The sequence below is a fragment of the Antechinus flavipes genome, chromosome 1 (assembly GCF_016432865.1).
Source record: "Antechinus flavipes isolate AdamAnt ecotype Samford, QLD, Australia chromosome 1, AdamAnt_v2, whole genome shotgun sequence".
In the NCBI taxonomy this organism is placed as follows: domain Eukaryota; kingdom Metazoa; phylum Chordata; class Mammalia; order Dasyuromorphia; family Dasyuridae; genus Antechinus; species Antechinus flavipes.
This window is the reverse complement of record NC_067398.1, coordinates 12,190,849-12,214,890: the sequence shown is the minus strand read 5'-3', so window position 1 is coordinate 12,214,890 and position 24,042 is coordinate 12,190,849. Positions and strand designations below refer to the sequence as shown.

At 39.7% G+C, this 24,042-nt stretch overlaps 1 protein-coding gene across 10 annotated transcripts in view; it reads left to right on the top strand.

Annotated features, from left to right (window-relative positions):
- ERC2 (ELKS/RAB6-interacting/CAST family member 2) overlaps positions 1 to 24,042 on the top strand; it is a 985,497-nt gene that overhangs the window by 547,963 nt on the left and 413,492 nt on the right. For all 10 annotated transcript variants that reach the window (XR_007950813.1, XM_051979082.1, XM_051979112.1 and 7 more), the window contains one exon: positions 12,733 to 12,893. Coding sequence is in view for 9 of the 10 variants with exons in the window: in XM_051979082.1 (XP_051835042.1) it covers positions 12,733 to 12,893 (161 nt within the window). In the remaining variant the exon portion in view is untranslated. The remainder of the gene's footprint in view (positions 1 to 12,732; positions 12,894 to 24,042) is intronic.

Genomic DNA, 24,042 nt, shown 5'->3' with positions numbered 1-24,042 from the left:
ATATGTTTCATTTTCTCTGGGGAAACCATAGAATTCTTTTTTTTATTAAAGAGTTTTGCTTCCTTTTCCTTTATAGTACAGAACTTAACTTAGCCTGTCTCTAAATCTGTGCTCATTTGTCTTTTCTTTTTAGTTTATCTGTTGTGAAATAGGTTTAGACGCAGGTTTTTTACATTGTTCCCTGGGACTTTTAGTCTTATAGATTTTTTTCTTATATTCCTGGAAGTTTGTTTCTGTTTACCTCCTTATTCTTTTCTTCTTCACCTTTCAGTACTGTAGAGATCTACCACTTAGCTCCAATGCTAGGTTTTCTTGATCTCCTCATGTTACAGAATATGGCAGCCCAGCTTGGGTCCCTGCCCAAAGTAAACTTCAGAAGAAAAGCACCGAGTCCAGCTGAATTTCTTGTGGGGCTAGAAGGCTCAGGCTGAGTCACTGCTAGGGTGACAAAGCCACCTTGTTCTGTTAAACAAACTCAAAATCTTTCATAACATTAGGAGATGGAAAGAATCTTTGAGGTTATCTCATTCAATTTCCTCATTTTGCAGAGGAGCAAACTAAATTTCAGAGAAGGTTAGTTACTCATCCAAAATCATATGGAGCAGAGGTAGGATTTGAATCCAAGCATTTCTTAAATTGAAATCACTCTGTTATTCAGTGATACCTCTCTCAATATGTCTCCATCAATCTAGTGCAGGAGGAAATATATGTGCAAGAAAAATTAGTGTAAAAAAGATAAGTCAAAAAGAAAAATACAAAACTAAAAGGCATTTGATTGAGATCGATATTCCCAAAGTCAAGAACAACTTTTGGGAGGAGGTAACATTTGCATGGCTCATTGAAGGTTCTGCAGCTCCAAGTCATTTATGGAGAAATTTCAGAAAGATGTAACACTAAACAAAAACACAAAGGTGGTACTAAATTGATTATTCTGCATCAAATATAAGGTCACTGCTTAAGCACAGAAATCACAATCTTAGGATTTTATAAATGAGTGAACAGGGGCTTATTAACTATTATCATTGAAGAGCTAGAAGGTGTCTTAAGGGCCGTCTCATCAAATCTCTTCATTTTATAGATGAAGAAACAAAGCATGAGAATAGTGAAGTTGCTTATCCAATGTCACACAACCAGCAAGTGACATGGGCAAAATTTGTATCCCATGGATTCTAATTCTAGTCTTTGGCACTAATTGTTGGCAGAAATTGTTCCAGTTTCACTGAAGTGTGATATAGGGCTGGATAGACAGCTTATGGCCATAACATGGAGAGTCTGAAGAACATAGTAAGCAATGTCGACTTTGCTTTAGAGCAAAGCTTCTTAAACTGTGCCTTGCTACCCATAAGGAATCATGTAACTAAATGGGGTTGCTAATTTATGATTTATTATAAGTTAATGTTAGATTTGCATACCTTATTTTATATGTCTATATACTTGGGATCCTGTAGGAATTTAGCAGTTGGAAAGGAGATGTGAGTGGAAAAAGTTTAAGAACTTGCTGTAGAGGAAATGAGGACTTATTTAATATCCTCATTTTCTTTGTGGTGTAGGGTTGTGGTATAAGGGTGAAACAAAAAGTGGGAGGAGGGGAGGTCAGGTCAGAGAATATGACCTCAGGAGATGGTGGGTGGCAGGAATGGAGTGGGGTGTGGGGGCAATGGTAAGGGTTGTGAAGAAAGATTTCTCTCTTTATTGAATATGGTGAGTGAGTGAGATTCACCTTTCAATACTGTAGAGATCTACCACTTAGCTCCAAAGCTAGGTTTTCTTGGTCTCCTCACATTACAGAATATGGCAGCCCAGCTTGGGTCCCTGCCCAAAGTAAACTTCAGAGGAAAAGCACTGATCCCAGCTGAATTTCTTTTTTCATGATGACTCTGAAATCTGACCTATGATGACTTGAAACGTGATAGTAGAATCAGTCAGTGAATGAATGGATGAAAAGCAGCTATTAAGTCTTTGCCATCAGTTAAGTTCTAGATATACAAAAAGGAAAATTAAGTACTGTCTGCCCTTAAGAAGATCACACTTTAATTGAGAGAGAGAGATCACATAAAAGAAAATTCAGCTACAAAGACAGAGTGATCTGGCAGTTCCAAGTATGCAGTGGCAGGACCAATGGCAAAGCCTGGGGGCCTTTGGACAGTATAAATAGGTTATGACAAACCAGTTCTTTCAGACTTTGGGTAAGATAAATGATAAGACCCAGAGGTCTTCCATATTACTAAAAGTGATGGAATGATTAACTTTTAGTGTATCCAAAGTGGGTAGAAGGTGATCTTCCATATCATTGGAAGCAATGGAGTTATTGATGCTCAGTATATACAAGTTGGATAAGAAGTCAAGCAGCAGGGAATTGGGGGAGGTCACTTCAGAGGGTTTTAGTTCTGCTGCCATCTGGCCATCCTGAATGGGTTCTGGAACAACCTAGGAAGCAAGAGGAGATGGGCACTCTATTAGCTGGGGAAGAACTATCATGGCATTATGAATATAAGCTGGAGCAGGAAACGGCAAACCAGGCCCTTTTCCTTGCCAAGAAAATCCCAAATGGGGTCATGAAGAATCAGAAATAATTGAAAATGACTGAACAATAACATGAATATAGAGCTTGAGAGCATCCTGGAGGTAATCTAATCTAGTACAAGCTCCTCCAAGATGATTTATTCTCTCTTGGTTATATTAGGTTTGAAGGGCTGGCAGGATTTTCAGTAGAGATGATCTGGTAAGTTATCCATGGGTATTCTGAAAGATAGACAGACATATACATGTATATATATTCATATGCACCTATATACACATGTGTGTGTACATATGTGTGCATATAAATTTATATACTTAGCGTAAGGTATACACACACATATGCACACACACACACACATATATATGAGAAATATAAGATGAATTTTATGATCTGATGCAGTGAAGTGAGCAGAACCAGGAAAGCAATATACATAGTGTTAAAATAAAAGTGAAAAGAACATTCAAACGAAGGTGGAAGCCACATTGTCACACTGACTCTTTTTGACTTCAGAGAAGAGATCAGGAAATAAGCCTCCCTCTCTTCACCTTGGAGCCCTGGAGAGCAGGTTGGAGGTAGAAAATGTTACATGTGCTTTCAGATATTTGGCATAAATTAATTTTACTTGGCTGTTTTCCTTGGTTTCAAGAAAAGTATACACCCACATATATATTTGGGAGAGGAATATATTTAGAGATGATGGTGATATACAACTAAAAGATAGAAATAAGATGAATTGTTATTTTTAAGATTGATGCTCAATTTGGGATAACATATACTACGTGACTTGTTGGGGAAAACCCAGACAATATGAATCTCTATTCTTTTATTTAGAGGGAGTTTTGGGGTCCCCTCTGATCTTATCAAAAAATATGAGTATCTCCTCAGTTGTCACTTTCAAACAATGGCTTTGGCTGTGCCGGAATTTTTAAATAATATGGCCAAAGTAGTATTCTCAGAAGTGTCATTGAAACCTAGATTTCCCTTACCCCAAGTTCTACCCTTTCTCTATTTTATCAAGTTGCCCCTTCTGATTGTTATCAGTGGTGTTAAAGTTAAATAATGAATTAAAAAAAAAACTCACAATGTTTTCTTGCTTTGGTAAGCATCGTATCTCATGATCCTGTCAATTTGAGATGGAAGAGAATCCAGTACATACAGCACAGACGCATGCCCTCAGAGGGCTTACATGTACACACTCACACATATACATGCACACACACATATATATATACTTGCATATACACATATGGGATGTGCATATATACACGCATCCTTTTCCCACAGAGTAGAACTGTATTCTATCAGCATGAGGTGTGTTGAGCCAAATACAATCAGAGATTAGGAAAACTCTGGGCTTTTTTTTTCTTTTTTTCTTTTCTTTTCTTTTTTTAAACAAACTGTCACTCATTTACACTGCCACTTAATCTAATTCCTCAGACTCTAGTAGGTCAGATGTGTGTCTAAGAAGTCCTATATATGTCTCTTGCTGACTTTTCTTTCCTTTTCCTTCTTCTGGAATGAAGAGATGTTAATAAGCCACAATAACACACACACACACACACACACACACACACACACACACACAGTGTTTCTCTCTCTCTCTCTCTCTCTCTCTCTCTCTCTCACTCTCTCTCATACACACACACACACTTTAATAGTGTATTTGTTCATATTGGAGGCTCCCAAAGCAGGAGGAAAATAATGCAGCTCCAATACACTGGATCATAAGGCAGCTCCAATACTAAAGGGATTGTAGGAAGCCATGCTCCCTTCCAGCAACAAGAGTATCCTGCCTCAAGCCAAGAGGCAGCAGCTTCCGGATTTAACAATTTCAGCCTTTGCCAAAAGGTGTCACTCTAAGGCAGTGTTGGCTGTTGAGGGCGGCTAGTGAGAGAGATAGGAGGGACAGATAAGAGTAATTGAAAAATAAGATTACGATTCCTCGACTATAGCGGATCATTAAGGTTCACAAAAACACTCTCTGAAAAGTTGCATCTGGTTACTGATGATGAGAAATAGTCTAAGAATGGATTTGTCCTGTTCTCATCATGGGAGATCCTCATGGGTCCAGAGATAGGGCAAAACAATAACCACAACACCACAACATTTTTATTCTCTCTCATCTATTTTTCTGTATTTTTCTGCCACATAGATGGATTCTCCATTCTAGTGGGTTTGGTTGACTTTATAATCTAACCTGACTCCACTGCAGTCCCTTCTATGTATCTCAGAATGGTGTGGAGGTAACTCTGGATTTTCCAAGACCAAGGCCATCTTTAGGCAGTCCTGCCAGGATGGAATATAGTAGAAAGCGTTTTCCACTTGAAGATCAAACCCTCAATCCAGTTCAATCCCCATAATTCAGATGGTTTTTTGTCACAGTAACTCCCGGAGTCTGCTGTTTGAGGTCCAATGGAGTCTCGAGGAACAGAGACCAATGAATGGTGCAATGGAAAAATTGACAAATTTGAAGTTATAGATGGTTGGTTACAATCCCAGTTCTTACTACTTGGGCGATTCAGACTGGTCACTTAACTGCTCTATGATTCAGTTTCTCCATCTGTAAAACAAAGGGATTGGACTCCATCCTCTCAGAAGACCCTTCCTGCTCAATCTGTGACCCTATAACTTTATGTACCGATGCAAGCCAATCACTGGATTTCTCTCTTTGGACATTGAGTCAGAGATAGTGAAAAAGGAAACTCTTTGACACCCGTGATCAAGATAGTCATTTTAAAGTAGAAGGGCTATAGGCTTTTCAAAACACAGCTGAAAACCCGTTAAAATTCCAAATCATTAACACAGAATATATATGTCAACTTAAAACTGGCATTGCACTCCTATTTTTTATTTTAGCAAAATATTTGAAAATCAGCCTTTGCCAAACCAGGCTCAGGAACAGTGTGGGGTATTTGTAATATGGCAAGTGGGGAAGTCCAGGGCCCTGAGCACAGATCTTGGCAGATAACTGAGAAAGAAGCTGGTTTTCAAATATTTAGTTAAAGAAAGTAAATGTATGTGTAAGTTTAAGTCTCCATATGTTAATGATTTAAGGTCTTAAACAGGTTTTAAAAGATCTGACCATGGAGCTGGAGAGGAATGGAAGCCCTCGGTGCTAGAGAAATGTGTTTGAAGGCCGTGCCATCTTGCAAAGGGCCCAGGGAGAAGCTCGCTTCCAGTAGGTTTCTCAGATGTCGGTAGTTGGCCTGGCTTGTGGCGTGTCCGATAATCAGTGAGAGAAAAGCGACTCGGGCCGCTGTAAAAAGGATATTTGAAAAAATATACTTTAAAATAGGCAATCCTAATACATATGTCATTTAAGGATATTTCTTCCCTTTTCTCTCTTTTTTTTAAAGCATAAGATGCCAACCAAATATGGTTCCCATTATGGATCTGGTATCAGACTTCCTCCACATGTGTGTGCGCGTGCACACACCCACATACACACACACACACACACACACACACACACACACACACTTGCTGAGAGAACAAGACCAGATCTTAGGCAACAGTCAGAGAGTTGTAAAATGTTACGGCTGTGAATCAGGGCAGAATTCTGACATCTGCGGGTTTCCTTTTCTTAAGAAGCATGAAGGAAAATCAAGAAATAAACAAATCTGCATAGACACAAAGAGATGTTGATGAGGATACGTACAAAATGCCCATTCGTACATGTATGTGGGATGGGTCCGCGTGTGTGTGTGTCTGTGGGTCCAGGTCTGACAGACAATGGCTGTGTGATTGGAGTCGAGAAAATTCCCAGAGTTCCAAAGCCCGGCTCTGAAACTGTGGGTCCAGACCCCAGAGGGGCTCTTGTAACTGAGTGGGGAGTCGTGACTGATTATCCGTAATTATTTACACCCATGAACCTGGAGCCTCCCAAGTGCACAAAGCTGAAGAACACGCAGGCTCCAGTGGCAGCAGCCAGGTGGCGCCACAGCGCAGAGTGCCAAAGAACCCTGGACTCGGGCCCCTCAGACCCTGGGTCACCTGGGTGAGCCGGGCAAGCGCCCTAAGTTTTGTCAGCTTTGGCTTTCTGCTCTGCAAATGGAGATGGTAACAACAAGAGCCCCCGGCCCTTGGGGGGCATAAATGGAACATTATCCACGCGCATTGTCCTGCTTCTGATCCTCCACTTCTGAGGAATTCTCCATCTCCGGCCAGAGATACGTGATCCCGTGAGACGGATCCAGCAGTGCCAGATACGGCTGTGGGGGCAGGTGCCTGTGTGGGTCGGGGTCTGTGCACACGCAGGGCGGGCACACAGGTCTGTATCTGTAGGTAGTTATAGACACGGGGGCAGATCTAGAGATCACCATGGCCCCCCTCGTACATGTGGCACACACAGGTATCCAGTCCGCTACATGCATGTAACATGTGTGTACCACACAATACAGAACGAACATGTGTGCACACCTACCTACATATACAGAGAAAGAGATGGGGAGAAAGAGAAGAGAGAGAGGGAGTCAGTGAGAGACAGAGATAGAGACAGAAGAAAGATAGACAGAGACAGAGATAGACACACACACACACACACACACACACACACACACAGAGAATGAGAGACCTAGAAAGAGAGAAACAGAGACAGAGACAGAGAGAGAGAAATGGAAAGACACCGAGGCAGAGAGACACACAGAGACACAGAAAGAGACAGACACACACAGAGAGAAAGAGAGACAGACAGACAGAGACACAGAAACACAGAGAGACACACAGAGAGACACACACACAGAGAAAGAGCGACAGACAGAGACACAGAAACAGACACACACACAGAGAAAGAGCGACAGACAGACAGAGACACAGAAACACAGAGAGACACACACAGAGACACACACACAGAGAAAGAGCGACAGACAGACAGAGACACAGAAACACAGAGAGACACACACAGAGACACACACACAGAGAAAGAGCGACAGACAGATAGAGCCAGAGGGATAGAAAAAGGCAGATATGGAACTTGCTCTCTCCTTCTCCCACCCTGACATTAAGTGAATTAAAATATAATTGAGAAATATTTCACAAAATAAATACAAAGGCAGGGAAATATGGATAATGCTCATTTGTGTTTTAGGTCCCTGTGCTGCTCTCACATCCAGCTTAGCGATCCCGTTCCTCGTTGAGTCTGACAGATAAAATGGGGAGACGGCAGGGTCAAGGGGGCAGACCAAAATTCCGAGTCTACCTCTTAGATTACTCAATTTCATTCATGATTCAGCTCAGATGATATAAAACATTTGCACAAAAATGTGATCCCCACCAAATGGAGCGTTGAACCTTGAGTGCAGAAGTCCTGAATTCAAATCCAGCTTCCGACAATTGTTAGCTTACTAGTCGGTAAGTCACTGAACCTCTTGGATAGGATGAGATAACATGGGTAAAGTGCTTTGTAAACCTTAAAGCACTGTACGAATGCTCGTTGTTATGTTAGAAAACCCCCAAATGACTCTGTTTTCTTCCTGCTCACTTCTGGGCCTGGTCATTTCTGGGCCTGGACTCAAAGGCCAGATCTATTTCATGTTGTTGTCCTGTACATAGTAGGTGCTTCATAAATGCTGAAGGATTGATGGCTTTCCTCATCCGAGCTCTTCCAATTGACTTTCCTTACATTTCCAGTCCGGCTTAGCGCTCACTTTCTTCCTTTGTCACCGCCAGGAGGAGGAAGCTGCCATTGCCCCCCAAAGTCCCATTCATGTCCATTCCCTTCACCGATTCATCTTGATTCATGAGACTCAGGTCCCGTCTAGGGTCTCTCCCTCTCCACTCCGCCATCTTTTGAGAGTTGGAATGACCGGGTCTAGATTTCTAACTCTAGAAAGGTTCAGGAAATCGGCGCTCCCATCCCTGGGAGGGTGGCTGTTCGGCCCCCGCTTGTTGAGGATGCCCCCGTCGTCCCGTTCGCCCAGCGCCATCCTCATGGCTTCGCCCTCTCACCCCTCAGGTCTAACCGGTGGCCGGGGCCTGCTGCTACCGCTTCCCTGCCATCTGTCCACTCACAGCCTCTCCTGGGGTCAGGCTTCATCGCTCCCAGCCTGAACTCTGGCGATAACCTTCTCATCTGTCATCTTGCTTCTGTTTCTCCCCAGTCTGCTTCTTCCATCAAACAGCAACCAGAGAGATTTCACCGACTAACAGATCTGACCCTTCCCAGTCCTCTGCTCTATAAACTCTGTGGCTCCCCGTGGCTTCTGGAATTTACTACAGATTCCTCTCTTGGATGTTAAAAGCCTTCGGGCCCATCCCCCGGTCTGGCCAAAATGGCTTTTTTTGTTTATTCCTTCTCTCCTCAGCTTTGAGGAATCTTCACTTTCTCATCTCCAGTGCTGGCTTCTTCATGAAGCTTTGGCTGTTCCCCTTTATCCACTATTGTCCCCTACAGATTTACATTTTATATAATGACTACCTGTAGGTGGCACATTGGTAGAGTGTTCTACTTAAAGCCAGGAAGACCTGAGTTCAGATCTATCCCCCAACACTTACCTAGCAGTGTGACCTTAGGTAAGTCACTTTACCCTACTTGCTTCCATTTTCTCATCTGTAAAATGAGGTGGAGAAGGAAATGGCAAACCACTCCAGTATTTCTGCCAAGAAAACCCCAAATGGGGGCAGACACGATGGAAATGACTTCATATCTACAACACACATGCTCTATGTTTACTCATGTTCGTTATATGTAGTATGTGCACATATTAGTAATATGTTATCAACTATTACTGTGACCGTGGTTTCCAAATAGAATACCTTAAAATAATATGAAAGTGCTCAGAAGGTGCTTTGGATTTCATTTTTTCCCCACCAAGATGAATATTCTTGAAGGTCCTTGATATTTTCCTCTACCACTGACCTATGCCCCCCAACTCACTTTAGCACTGGACAGTAGAGGCCCTCCATGAAGTGAACTTGACCTCCAAAAAGGCAGAAGGGGTTCACCTCACATTGGGGATGAGTAAGACTATGCGGGTGTCTGTTCTTGAAGTCATCTCAGTGGAATCATAATGGAAAACTGCTGATATTGATCCATTTTGACTATTCCTGAGTGTCTTGTGCTGGATCACTGAATCCCAAATGGATGGAATCTGCATGGAACCATAGAGACCACTGAGTCCATTTTTAAGATGAGTAAACTAAAGCCCAGAAAAAATTTCTCAAGGTTATTCCAAAGCAGATTCCGGGCATTTTGACTCTCGTTAGATCTTTATTCTTGCTCCATGTAAAACATAGCAGTGATTGCTGGATGGGACATAAAAGGAAGGCTCTCAACAGACCTGATGTCTAGTACAATGGAAAGGGCATTGGTTTAGTGTCAAAAAATCCAGGTTCACATCTTGTCTTTGATACGATCACTCTGGTGATTGATTATCCTGGCCAAGTGTCTGATGCCCATTTTCCTCATCTGTCAAATGAGAACATCGGATGAATCGGCGTCGGAGATCCCCTCGAAATATAATCCTATAGTCCTTGCTACAAGAAATCACAAATTAGAAAACTTCCTTTTAAATCTAATTGTTCGAGTTGAATTAATATTGAAGTAGAAATATGACATGTTCAAAGTCTGAGGCAGAGAAGCTCTTCATTGTGATGGGAGAGCAGGCTGAATTAGGAAACAATATGGAATTCCCAGTGAGTGGGCTCTGTGTGAGATGAGTGTGGGCAGGTTAGTTTTAGATAATAGCAGAAGGCAGGAATCAACAAACAAGGGTGTCGGAGATGGCCTTTATCTGTGCTGTAGGAAGGCCTGTAGTCATGTTGTCTTACACCTCAGCTGATTGCAAACAGCACCGCTAATTCACCGCCACAGCCAGAGACTTGCTGGTAGAATATTCCAGCAGGCTAATGGGATTCCTGATATTCTTGGCTTTTTTTTTTTTTCTTTCACCACTTGGTAAAGTTGGAGGTGAGAAATCCAGGAAGTTAACCAGAAAGTATGTCACAGGTTTCTCCAATACTGGGAGGGGGATATTGCCAATCTATGTCTTGAGTAGACACTGCCCGTGAATTGGAATATGGGATCCCAATAGAAGAGGAGGGGGAAGAGGTCTGTAGGGAAGGGCTTTCTGAAAGAAAAGCCAACTTAGTACCATCCCTCTTTCTGTGAAGATTCCAAGTTATGGATCACTGGACTCTCTGAAGCCTTGAAGTTGATAGTCCCCTATAGCAGAGCTATCAAATAGATAATAAAACATAAATAATGTTAATCTGTGGTTTTCTAAGTCAATATAAAGCCATAAGGACCCTTAGCTATGGCTGGGTTACTCCTGTTTCTGTCTAATTTATGGGACAATGGAGGGGTGCATGGTTAGACTGAGTTATATCATCATTCATCAGTCATTTATTCATTGCTTATTATGTACTATTGCCAGGCACTGTATATACATATTTACATATATATATATATATATATATATATAATATATATATATATATACATATATATATATGCATACACCTAGAGATAGAAAAATAGACTTAAAAAGATATTATCAAAGAAATATTTCATTCAAAAGGAAGAATATAAGAGTTAGAGATGACTCATGCATTGCCCTCCTACTATATGGCCCTCTTGTGATGCAAGAAGAAACTGAGGAAAGCCCTAGGGCTAAAGGTACGGGAGAATCTACAAGGAATCCAGTAGGATGAGTAGCCAACTGAAGGTTGTGAGTTGTACCTTTGGTCAAATGTGCATGTTGGTGAAGTCCCAGAGCCAGAGGAGTCCTGGGATGAGCCATCCATCTCAGTGACTGCCTCCACTATTCACTATTTATAGTGTCCCTATCATGGGGACAGGTGGGAAATATCATCAGAATTAGGGCATGGAAGTTCAACCGCCTCAATGGTTTTCCCCAACAGAACTCGACAGCCAACCGAGTGATGATGTCTCTCATTTCCTTTGCCCACCAGACAGGTGTAATTTGGGGTAATTCACCAGTTTCCCTTTGTCTTCTTTGCATTTCACATTTTGAAGCCTGCTTCCCCCTTTTCCTTTTTTTGGCACTAAACTCTATTTGCCTTGCGTGCTCATGATTCAAAGTATTCTCTTTTCTTGTAGCAAAATAAAGGGCTTTCTGAATCTTAAAAGCCTGAAATTTATCTTGGACGTGTGTTTTCTGCTTATCCTGAATAAATTCCATGCAAAACTGCATAAATGGTGCAGAAAGTATTTATGAATTGGGACTTAACATGTCACTGACACATTTTGAAGGGAGCTTTGTTGATCTTAGTGATGGGTGAGCTCCTTCTGCCAAGCCTGGCTGGAAAGGATGGCTTAGAGGCCTAAACATCAGTTATGGAAGACGGAGACTCCCTGGAACCACAGGTTCTAATCAACAGGGTCAATCCAGCCCTTCATCCGGGTGAGGGATTGCATATCACCAACTTATTCCTTTGCAGCCCTTGGAATGAAATCATAAAAACCAGGCTGTCTTTGTTCTAGGTTGGCTTTAAAAAGCCCATGATGGTTTGTAGAGGAGTAAGGGTTTGCCTCAGGGCCCCCTGGTCCAATTTCTTGGGACCTGGCTAAAAACCTTGGATATTTGATAGTCTGGCTTATCCCTATAGTGTATTAGCACCCTATAAAAGTTACATTTCATTTATTTCAAGTTTAGGGCCCTCTCAAACAGCACGGGTAAACCAAACTTGAACCTTTTGTGGTTGGAATTCTGTTTACTCTTGGCCAAACATTGCTTCCTGGTTCAAAGGAAAAGGCCTCTGGAGGGTCCTTGGAAAGCCAATGGCTTTTAGAAACCAACATTTTGATGGGCTAAATGTGAATGAATCTGAAACACATAGATTAGCTTCCTCTTAAAATACTCAGGGGCCTGAAAACGAAAGGAAATCGTGCTTGACAAAATGCATTTTGAACGTTGCTTTACCCCAACCGTGAGCAAACATTGGAGACGGTTGCCAAGTCCAGGGCCGAACTGGGTCTGCCCAGTCACCCCCGCTCATAATAAAGAAGTTAAATAGTTTCTATAAAAGTTATTGGGCAAAACAACTGAATGGGGCCATTGGAAACCTGGTCATTTCTGAGCATTGGAAACACATTTTTAATCAGTGGGAAACAAGAATGATCTTCAATGAGGTCTAGTTCCGATTTAGGAGGTTCCCGTGGCTTTCTATAAGTTGACTGTCAGAACGCAAGCAGACAAAGCAAACGATTGTAATCTAGAGAAATCCCAATCACGGCCATGTCTGCATTTCAGTTAGAAGAGCTGATGAACGCCCTCGAAAAGACCAGGCAAGAATTGGACGCTACCAAAGCTCGCCTCGCCTCGACACAGCAGTCCCTGGGTGAAAAAGAAGCCCATTTGGCCAACCTACGGATAGAGAGGAGAAAGCAGCTCGAGGAAATCCTGGAGATGAAGTAAGTGCCATTGGCTCACTCTTGTTTGAGTTAGCAGAAAGTTCAGGTCTTACATCTTCCATACTTTACTAGAGCTTGGTTGGGTCAGCTGATGGTGGGAGATGAGGACCAGGGGAGCAGAGGGGAGGAGGAGCAGGGGCGCACTCTTCAAAAAATAAATAGTAGGAGAACAGAAAAAATAATATGGGGGAACAAAGCATTTGGAATGATTGGATAAAGTTGGTATTCTCACAACAATTTCGGGAAATTTATTTCTGTTTTATTAAGTTCTAATTTTGGTTCATAGAATATTACTTTTTTCAATTTGATTCATATGTACATATATGTGTGTGTGTGTATATATATATATATGCGCATATATATATCCATGTAGCTACCCATAGGGAAGGAAATACATCCTTGGGGTAGAGGTAAGTAAGGGGTAAACAAGAACCATATCTTTTATTTCTACAATAAAACTTTTTCCCCATATATTCCTTGTATGAAAATGATTTTCTACAGATAGATACATACATATACATATAGATAATGAGATATGGTAACAGAATAGAAAAAAAGTGATCTTGTAAACCAAAATTAGAACTTGAGAAAGCTTTTACGTAACCCCTTGCCATGTTCCTTGAAAGTGATATTCACTGATATTCTGTCAATATATCTAAGGACATACTGCTAATTAAATCACACAGCTCAGGTCAAGATGGAACTTTAAGGAAAGTTATTTCCTTATTGTAATTCTAGAGAGTTAGGATAGTGCAGGATCTCTCTTAATATTTGATTAGGCCATTCTTCCATGGAATATGGTTACTCTATTTGGTGGGTTACCTTACATCCATCAAAGATCTCTGACTGTCCATATGAATAATTCCTCAGCCAAGGGCAGATATTGAAGGCAACTCTCTTGTGATTTCTTTGGAGGATTTTGGTTTTCTTTTTAAAGTGGAAATGGAGGATAAGACCATTGTTTGCCTCTGTTGAGGTAAATCCTGAGGGGGCAATCGGTGCTTATGAGCACCTTCCGACTTGCAAAATTGCTGATGACTTTAAGGATAGTGACTGCAGACAGTCAGACAGCTAGTGGGTTTCAGAGTGTTTAGTGTGTATAACACCAGATCTGCCAGATTCCAGACTTGGCCCTCTGTCTAATAGGCCATGTTTCCTTTGATTTGGTGGGATTTTTTTTTGGGGGGGAAGGGAGATCGTCTAGACTTCTGATTTCATTTAGAAGTATTAGAAGCAATTGGGAAAGGGTGAACAAAATAAGTCAATATGTAATGCAACACAGATAATGCTAATTTCTGTTTTCCTCACTGTGGCAGACTGGGATCTGTTTCTATTGGAATTTAATACTAGAGTACTAGAGCTAGGTACTCCTCTCCTTTGTTGGTAGGAGTAAATAAGTATATTGCATTCTCTCTGTCTTCTTCCTTCCACTTATACAAACACATACATATCCATATGTGTGATTATGATGATAGAATTATATATTTTATATATAATTATATATAATACACATATTTATTATATATAATATACACACATGTAATTATATATACATATATAATCAGAGTCTGTCACAGTGCGAGTCTGTGGGAGATAAGCTAGCTCTATAATGTGAAATTTATACACTTACATACCGAATATTATATGGAATCATATTTTGTATTCCAAGAAGGCTATGAAGAATAGAGCCCTAGGCTATATGGCTGGCCAAGCCATTAAAAATGTATTATCTACTTTAACAGAGCACTTGGTGAAGAGTAGTATTAATATAAAATTGGATTTAATTTTCTGAAACCTCTAAACCCTTTTCATTTCTGTGTTTTCCTACTTACTCTGGTAATTTCAGCTAGCACCTAAAGTAAAGAGAAATAGGAGAACCTGTTTCATTACATCCTGTCCATAACAAGAACCTAGCCTCTGGATTGTTTGTATGGAATGGGGTTTCTTTGAGATATGGTTCTCAGTAGAAGCACTGGCAGGGGAAGGTTGGGAAATACACCCTTGGGGTAGAAGCAGGTGAGGGGTAAGACAGGAACCAATATCTTTTATTTCTCCAATAAAGCTTTGTTTCCATATGTTCTTGGGTATGAAAACGGTTCATCTTTTGCTGAGGATAATGACATAGCTAAGTTGATAGATTTCCTGCTTCTATTTAAAAAGGAAAAAAGAAAAAAAAAGAAATTCCAAAAGGGATTCCATTTTATCATTTTTAAGGAGCCAAGTCAGAAAAGAGAGGAAGCTTGGTTTTAAAAATAAGCAGCTATGATTATTAAACTAAAATGTTGCCAAAGACATTACGAGAAATATTCTCACATCTCCTCTAGTCTTCCCTATTTCTTTCCTTTCTCTCCTCCCTCTTTTCTCCTTTATTCTTTCTTTTTTTTCTTTTTCCTTTCTTTTTTTTCTTTCAAGTTTAAGGATGAAGAAGAGAGACAATGTGACTTTATGACTTTGACAGTTGTCATAATGACAGTGTGGCTAGGTGTAATTTATTTGCAATAATTTTGTGGGCTTAGTCAAAATATATGAGTGATTCGATGTAAAAATCTGACCTTCGGATGCCCCAATCTGCTTGGGGTATGTGGTGTATGCCGAAGATTAGACAGAAAATTTTGATCAATAAACAATTTGGAATAGAATATTTTGAAGTATGCTATCAAGAACATACCAAACCTTTACTTTCTATTGACTGCCCTGGTTTCTCCAAGAATTTAGACACATTTTTTACCATATAACCACATACTCTTAATAAGAGCATACATAGGAACTAATAGAAGTTTAATTTTAGGCATAAAAAGTCTTGCCCAGCAATTGTGATGTAGGTCAATAGGTTAATATTGGATTGTAATGGAAAAAATATTGGAGTGAACTCAGAGGATCTTGTTTCCAATCCAGCTCGCCATTTATTGTGTTTTTCTAGGCAAGTCCCATAACCTCTTTTATCTACCATTGAGAGGATTAGATTAGGGACTTGAACCTCTTCTCAATCTATGATCTTTTGATTAGTTAGGATGCATTATTCTGACGTTTCCATTTGTTTAAATCGATATATTCTTCTTCTCCTTAATAATTTCTCATGATTTCATGGGTCAGTATTTTTCCCTCATCATGTCTTAGTTGTGAACACTTTCTTTTGATCTTGTCAAAAACATTTAATTAGAAATTAAAATGAGATAATTTGTATTTACATTCTATTCTTAACTAAAACATCTCCTTTTAACCATTTTGGGCAATGTGACCACTTATTCAATGAAAATATACCATCTGTTTTAAAAGAAAATAGAGTGAAGAGTAGCATTTATATATTTTAAAAATTGAATTTATTTTTCTAAAGCCTATAAACTCCTTTTACTTGTATGTTTCCCTATCCACCTTCAGAATTTCAGAGAACACCTAAGGTAAGACCTCTTTTGGTAGTTTGCCATAATATTGCTGACGTGTTTTTCATTTCTTACTACTGCAAAGTAAATAAAAACGTCCACTCTGCTTCCTTTGGCAAAAGGCAACAAGGCACGATATTATTAGGCACAATAGAAAATGCACTCAGTATTTAAGTTCCCCAGAAATCCCTCTTTGTGTTTACTTATCTTCATAGCAGGGTCTGCACTGTGTCTATACTGAAGATCTATAATGACAACTATATCGATTGAAATAGATTTTTAACTTGTTAGATTTCCTTTCATGAAAAGAAATGCTATGTTCTATCAAGGCCATACTCAGCAATTATGGCTTCAGGGTGTCGGAATCGGAAAATACTTTAAGTGAATGCCTCAAGAGAAGGAAAGAAACCCTGAAATCAAAATCCATGGTGTGAAAATAATGAAGTATACGATCAAACAAATTGATTTCTTGTGAGGTTTCTTGCCGCCGAAGGAGCAGATGGGTTAAGATCTATGTCCTGTAAGTTTTGGTGCTGAGTTTCAGGGACTCGATCTTAGTTATGGCTCTACTGATAATACTAATAATTATCTACTGATAATATATCTATGATGATCACGTGGTCAGTGACAATTACATACATACTTGGAACTTGAGTTCGCATTCAAATATGATTCCAAATTTTGGATTTAGCTTTAGAAAGCAAGTTCCCTGTGCCAACACGTTCTGTCTCCCATTTCCTCTTAAATTTGGATATGGAGTGCACTCGTCAAAATTATGATGGTGATATCGATGACAGGAGAAGATATAGTGAGAATATTAATAAGAAGGAGACTTTAGGTGCAAGGCTGGTGAGAATACCACTCTACTTGATCAATAAATAAAAAAGTTATTCTCTATTTAAAATCGGCATCTATCATATTAACATCAAAACTAATTGATACAAATCATGGCATTTTTCAAAAGAATACAATTTAAACCTATTATGAGTCTGTCTAGTTTGGAAGCCATGATGGTCTTTCTCTTATGTAGTTTCCAATTTAGAGAGTTAAAGAAAACACTTTGTTAACTCCCAAATATGTATGCTAATACATGATACATAATGCTAATAAGTATGGATGCTATTACACTAGATAGCTCTCCAAAAATTACATTAAAAATCTTTTTCATCTCATAGAATCTTTCTCTAGTGAGATCAAAGTGCCATTTATATTCTTAATGTGAGTCAAGGGAAAGATCAAAGATCTTTCAAGATTTCAAGAATCAAGAAGGCACTTGAAATCTACAGATACTTTGTCCTCCTCCAGCAGCAGCAGCAGCAGCAGCAGGGGTGAAGGTGCAAATGGGGACATTAATAGTAGTGATGATATTGTTGGTTGTCACTTATATATTTTTTAATCATCACAACATGCGTTTTGTAATCTGCACATCTTTTTAAGCCTCAAATTGACTTAACACTAGAAGAAACTATTTGCTTTTGGTTTCTTCCATCTCCTTCTGTAAGCTAATCAGTATTGTTTATTGAAACTTCTAGCAATCATTCCCTCATAAGAAGGCTTGTTCCAACTCCCCTCCTGTGCCTCAATGTATTTTTGCTGAAATGTATAACACTTGATTTTCTTTCTGTGTCAGTTTCTACTTCAACGGGCCCATGAATTATGTGGATCTCTCTTCTGGTGGTGCTGATGACAGCCCATTCCACCCTTTTATTTTTGTCCCCGTCATGCCATCCATTTTCCAGAGATTTCAGGTATCCCATGGGTACGCATGCTCAGAGTTATTATCATCCAGCTCACAGTCCCACTCTCTGGCAGCCTGACTTTTTCAGACTGTACATGTCCACAATAATTCTCTCTATCCTCTTCTTGAAAAGAAATGATTTGGGGTAACGTGCTGCAGGAATCTTGTTTCCACCAAGGTCCCCCTCATTGCCTTTTGATTCCCTGACAATTTGGATTCTTTGGAGATTGTGGATGATGAACTAGACTCTGTGAAGGAATAGTGGTATTTAACAGGCGAGGCTGTATGTGAATGGATAATTTTGGAGTCACTGAGAGTATTGGGAACTGTTTAGTCTCTTCCTTCTATTTAATTGTGTGCCTAGCCCGTTATTCAGCCATGATGTCCATCCAAGATGTAGGTATCAGTGGAAGGTTTCAAACTTGCCTACTTAACTGTGTCGCATCATCTGGACCAGTGAGAATTCTTCTTATTTTTTCCTTTTTTTTGTGGGAATGGTTAGGTAGGTCTCTTTAGGGTGGTTATCAATCTCACAGTGAAGGTTATATTTCTAACAATTTTCTAATGCATGCCTTATTTTCCAGTGACACATTTGGATAAAGAAAATACAAAAACGCATTAAGATATGTTCAGGGATTGACTTGTAAGTTCTTTGATAAATAGAAGTTACCTAAAATGGTAAAAATCCCTGATGGTATTATCACCAGCAAACAAATAAAGAGAAAAGCAACCACGGATCAACACCAAGTTTACCAATGGAAAATCCATACATATATTACCCTACCTGTAACCTCTAGCATGGGTTTCTAGTGGTGTTGTCTGGTCTGTTTGATGCTAACCTCCTTGAGGGCAGAGTGTTTATTTTTATTTGTGTATTTTTACTTTTACTTACTTACCGCCTCACTTTTATTTGTGTATCCTTAGCACCTATGCCAATGCAGGATACATAATCAGCATGAATTACATATCTATCTTTCATTCATATTGACTGGTAACTCAAGTTTTAGATCACTATATTTACATGTGTATTGAAAATATCCTTGGATGAAAATAGTCCTTTATACATAGCAGGCACTTAACATGTTGATTAAATTTGATTTAAAGTAGAACGTAAATTCTTTTACAAATATACCTATACAGGTATACATAAATATATGCATATATGTATGTCAGTATCTATACTTATCTATATATCAGCCTTCATCTTCATAGTCACAGAATTGATGAAAAGATGTGATAATATAAAATCTTCATTCATTCATTCATTTTTTTTCCTTTTTTGATTAAAATACTTTAAATCAGTGGAACCAAGATACTGCCTTAAAGCCTCTTACCACATTAAAGATTCCTATACACCTTCTAAGATTTGACAAGACTCATTGAGAGAAGCATCCATAGAGAAATCTTGGTTCAGAGATCCTCTGATTAATAATATCAAATGAGTCATAAAACAAATATATATATATATATATATATACACATACTTGTGTATATGTATATGTGTGTGTAACACACACACGTGTCTATGTGTATATATATAGGAGGGGAATGGTAAATTCCATTCTATTCCATTCCATACCATTTACATGGCTTCTACTATGTCTTAGGAACTGTGTTGCAGTTGGGGAAAATCAAAGACTGACAGTAAACAGTCCCTACCCCCAAAGACTACTGCTTAATCAACAAACATTTCCTCAGGACCTACTGTGTGCCAGGCACAATGCTTACTTACAAAGACCCAAATCAAACTATCCTTGCCTTCAAGGAGTTTACATCCAATCAGAAAAGAGATTTCCCAGTAGATGGTGAGGTCCTCCATATGTTTCAGTTCCACTGATTGCATCAAGCCCCAGAGTATAAGATTATACATTTAATTTTTAAATATCTAAAGCCCTCCGCTAAAACATTTCATAATAACTTAGCTTTGTTATGTATACTTTGATGCAGAAGATTTTACTGAGAGACCATTATGAGCTTCATTTTGTATGTTTGGTTTTATTAATGCCCATTAATAAACTTACATTCCAGTAACCAGACCTCAGTTATTTAATTTGTGGGCGATGAATTTGATATCTGTGGCTAAAGAGACCAGCATGTAGTGAGATACTGTACTTAGAATGTATCTGTGGGTTTTTTCTCTCGTGAATAAATCAATTTAAACTAATTTATGACTTCCAAAGGCAGGCTGAATAGCTGGTATTTACCATTGGGTTATTTAATGCTGAATTAATGTAACTTTTTTTTTTTTTTTTTTTTTTTTAGTTTCAGTTTATAATCAAAGAAGCTCAGAGTGTGCATTTGTGAGTTTTTCTGTGATTTTCTAGGCTTACTTTGCGGACAACTTTACAACATAGATGTGAATTCTTGGCCCATATGGTCGACATCGGAAGATTCTTCTTGCTTATCTACATTTAAATCCATTGTTGGTCTTTAGACAACTTTTCAGCTCTCATTTCGAGGCTCTACGTATATGGAGTTCTTTTAAGAAGTTTACCGTAAGCTAGGGCAGCAGCTTTATCTAGCGCCGTATTTTCTTGACCCTTGGGATCTGGAAACCTTTCCAAAAAGACTACTTTTTAGATAAGTGACTTTCCAAGGAGAGGTGGGGGAGAAGAAAAGGAGGGGAGGCAAGGATATTGGGAGAGAGAAATAAATATCAGTGTAGTCTTCCCTTAAGGTCAACAGGAGGCAGGACAAATATTCTTCCAAGGAGTCCTCCAAGTGCTTTGTAATTTGGATTGAGTAAACCAGCACCCAGAAGAACAGTTTAAAGACAGCATTTATTTAATAACACTGAGCCTTCTCTGAAGGAACGAGGTAGGGCAATTTATATTTAGGGGAGAGGAGGAGAAACATTATGAACTATTGTCTGCATAAAAAGCCATGAAGCCTTCCTCGTATCATTATGAAAAATATACTGTGAACTGAATATTGGTTTCTTTTACTCCTTTTAAAGACAAAACACCTATTTTCTTTCTACCATGATTTTTCTTTTTTGCAGAGTTCGGGTGCCCAGGGAGATATTGACATGCTTACTCTATACAGTTTGTTTCACGCTTTCACAGAATTTAAAGCCCTTCATCGGAAACCTTTTCAGGTTTTATTGAATAATAGCCTTCTTCACATATTCTGCATTCTAGCTCTTTTAGTGAATAATGAATTGCTGGTTAATGACAATAATGATGATGGTGATAATAACAACAATTAAAAGGGCTTTCAGTTTGCCAAGTTCTGTCAGGATGTGAATCCTTGAAACAGTCCTGTGGATTAAATGCTATTATTATTCATATTTTCCAGATTAGGGGACCTAGGCTGAGAGAGGTAAAGGGATTCTTTATCAATAAACTCTCTACCTCTGCATCATTTACTCCCTCTCCCCCACCCCCATTTTCAATGCAGTCCCTCTTGGGATCCACCTTTTTGGAAGCCCTGATTTATTTCAAGGTCCTGCTCATGTTCCTCCTCTTACAGACAGCCCTTTCCTGTTACCTAGGTCTTCATGCTTTCTCTTTCCCTCATATGATCATGTATCCATAATTGCTGGTTTACATGTTGTTAGCCCAGCTAAGATGACATGATGAGTGAAGAGTCTGGCTTGGAGTCATAAAGACCTGAGTTCAAACTTATCACTTCTGATAAGTCACTTAGCCTGTTTGCCTCAGTTTCCTCATCTGTAAAATGAGTTGGAGAAGGCAATGGCCAACCTCTTCTGTATTTTTGCCAAGAAAATCCCAAATGGGATCACAAGGAGTCAGACACAGTTGAAGTGATTGAACCAACAATGTGTGAATGGATCCATTCCCTCATCCTACCTACTGAGACTTCTCATGGGAAAACATATCCCATAAATAAAAGCCATCCAACACATCAGACATCTCTTGCCGTACATGTAACCCTCTGTACGCCTCATCTCTCCAGTAAAGGAAGGAAGTACATTTTTTTTCAACTCTTTGCTGGGGTCCGACTTTTGTCATTGTAATGATGACGGCTTTCAGTTTCATTTTATTTTTCTTATTATTTGCTTTGTTATAGCTCTCTATTGTGCATGTAGCATTCCAGGTTCTGCCAAATTCACTGCATCATTTAGTATATACCTTTCTATATTTCTCCGAATCCTCTATTTGTACTTTCCTACAGTGCAATATCATCCCATTCCATTATTGAACCATGACAAAATAATACTCTGGAGGCAACATTTTTGAAAGGAAGCTAATAATCTAGACATGACATGGAGGAGGAGAAGACTTGGAATAAGACTCACTGGAGTATAGGAAATGAAGGTGTTTGATCTCAGGAAGAAAAGATTTGTGGACACAATATGGAATTACACTTCAAGTATTTGAAGGGCTGGTGCTTCGATCTCCTAGCATCATAGCTTTAGAGAAACTGGAGATCTTAGAGAACAGCAGGCACAACCCTGAATTAAAATTAGAGCTATTTTGTCTTTACAGAGGAGGAAACTGAGGCACAGAGATGTTGTCACTTGCCCAACGATGCTTCACTGCTAAGGGGTGCAAGAGTGACTTTTGCCTCTAAGTTCGTTTTACTTTTCATTCACTATGATCAGTCACCAGAAGAATCTGCTTGTTTCTTTGTTCCTCCATTGAGGTAGGATATATTCCTCTTCTAAAATGATATAAAACCATTTCCAATGGACTCGGCATGAATATGGTAATATACTAATGTATCATGTGAGGTAGGAGGCCCCATTTTACAGATGAAAAAACTGAACCTGGCCAAGTGACCATTAGAAGGCCCAGATGTGGAGGATATTTCTATTCAGGCATAAATTGGGCTGATGGCTTCTGAGATCCCTGGACTCTATAGTTCTGGGGGTGGATATCCCCCTCTTTCTTGCACATATAAGCAGCTAAGGGATATGCAGACAGCAGCACAGACTTAGTGAGTGAATCCAGTAGCATACGTTTGTCACGTACATTGTGGTGACATAAACTATTGGTATTTGGCCATCTGACCTGGAGAATAATGAGTGCAGTTAAAAGGACCCAAGTCTGGAAGCGTAGGTTCAATAAATCGATCACCAACTGCTTTGGGATCAACCAGAGGGAGCTTCAAGGAGGAGGCAGACTTTGGGGAGTTGTTTTAAAGATGAGCAAAAGCAGTTAGGTGGAGAAATGAGGCTGGCAGTCAAGGCCTCTGACCATTCAGAGCAATGCTTAGGGCAGAAGGGGAACCTGGCGGGCTTGCACGGAGGGAGGGACTAGTGGGCAGTGGGAGGAGTACCATGTCTGCAGCATGTTTAGTAATCCTCCGAGGCCGTATCCTAAACGTACCTGGAGAAAAATAAAAAGATGAGGAAAATGTCTTCTTAAAAGAAAAAAAAAGTCCACTGTGGGCCCAGTTTGGGGAATAGTAGGCGATGTAAGTCAAATAAGCCAGTGGTTTGGAGGTTTTTAATGGAAACACAAACATTTTCTGAGCTGGGCCAGAATAGTCTTTCAACTTAAATAATCATGATCAGTAGTTAAATAATCTCAGCCCTTGTGAATCATGAAGGTCTCCAAGGCCGGAAACATCGGGCCCATGTTATCTTATCCTTCAGAGTGGGCCCCAGAGGGTTAGGAAAGGTCAGGGAAAACAAGAGAATGGGGAAAAGGAAGGCACTAGACCCCTAGCGTCTCATGCCAGGCAGAGGGTCAAATCGCAGGCTGTTTGCCCTTCTCTTGCCAAATGGAAGCAGTGCCCTGGGTTGCTTGAAGGAAGAAAGAATAGGAAAGTTAGCTTGCATTCATAAATAGCATTTATATAGTGCTTTAAGTTTCCCAATACCCTTTACAGGACTCACTGGGGACTCACAAAGAACCTGGGAAGTAGGTGCTCTGATTACCTCTGTATTGCAGTTGAGTAAATTGAGGCATAGAGCGATTAAGCCATAGAGCTAAAAATTTAAGACAGGATTTGAAATCATATCTTCCAGATTCCAAATCTGAACTTCTTTCCATGATGCTTTTCTACTTCCTGGATTCCTTCAAGTCTCAGCTAAAATCTTATTTTCTGTAAGAAACCTTTG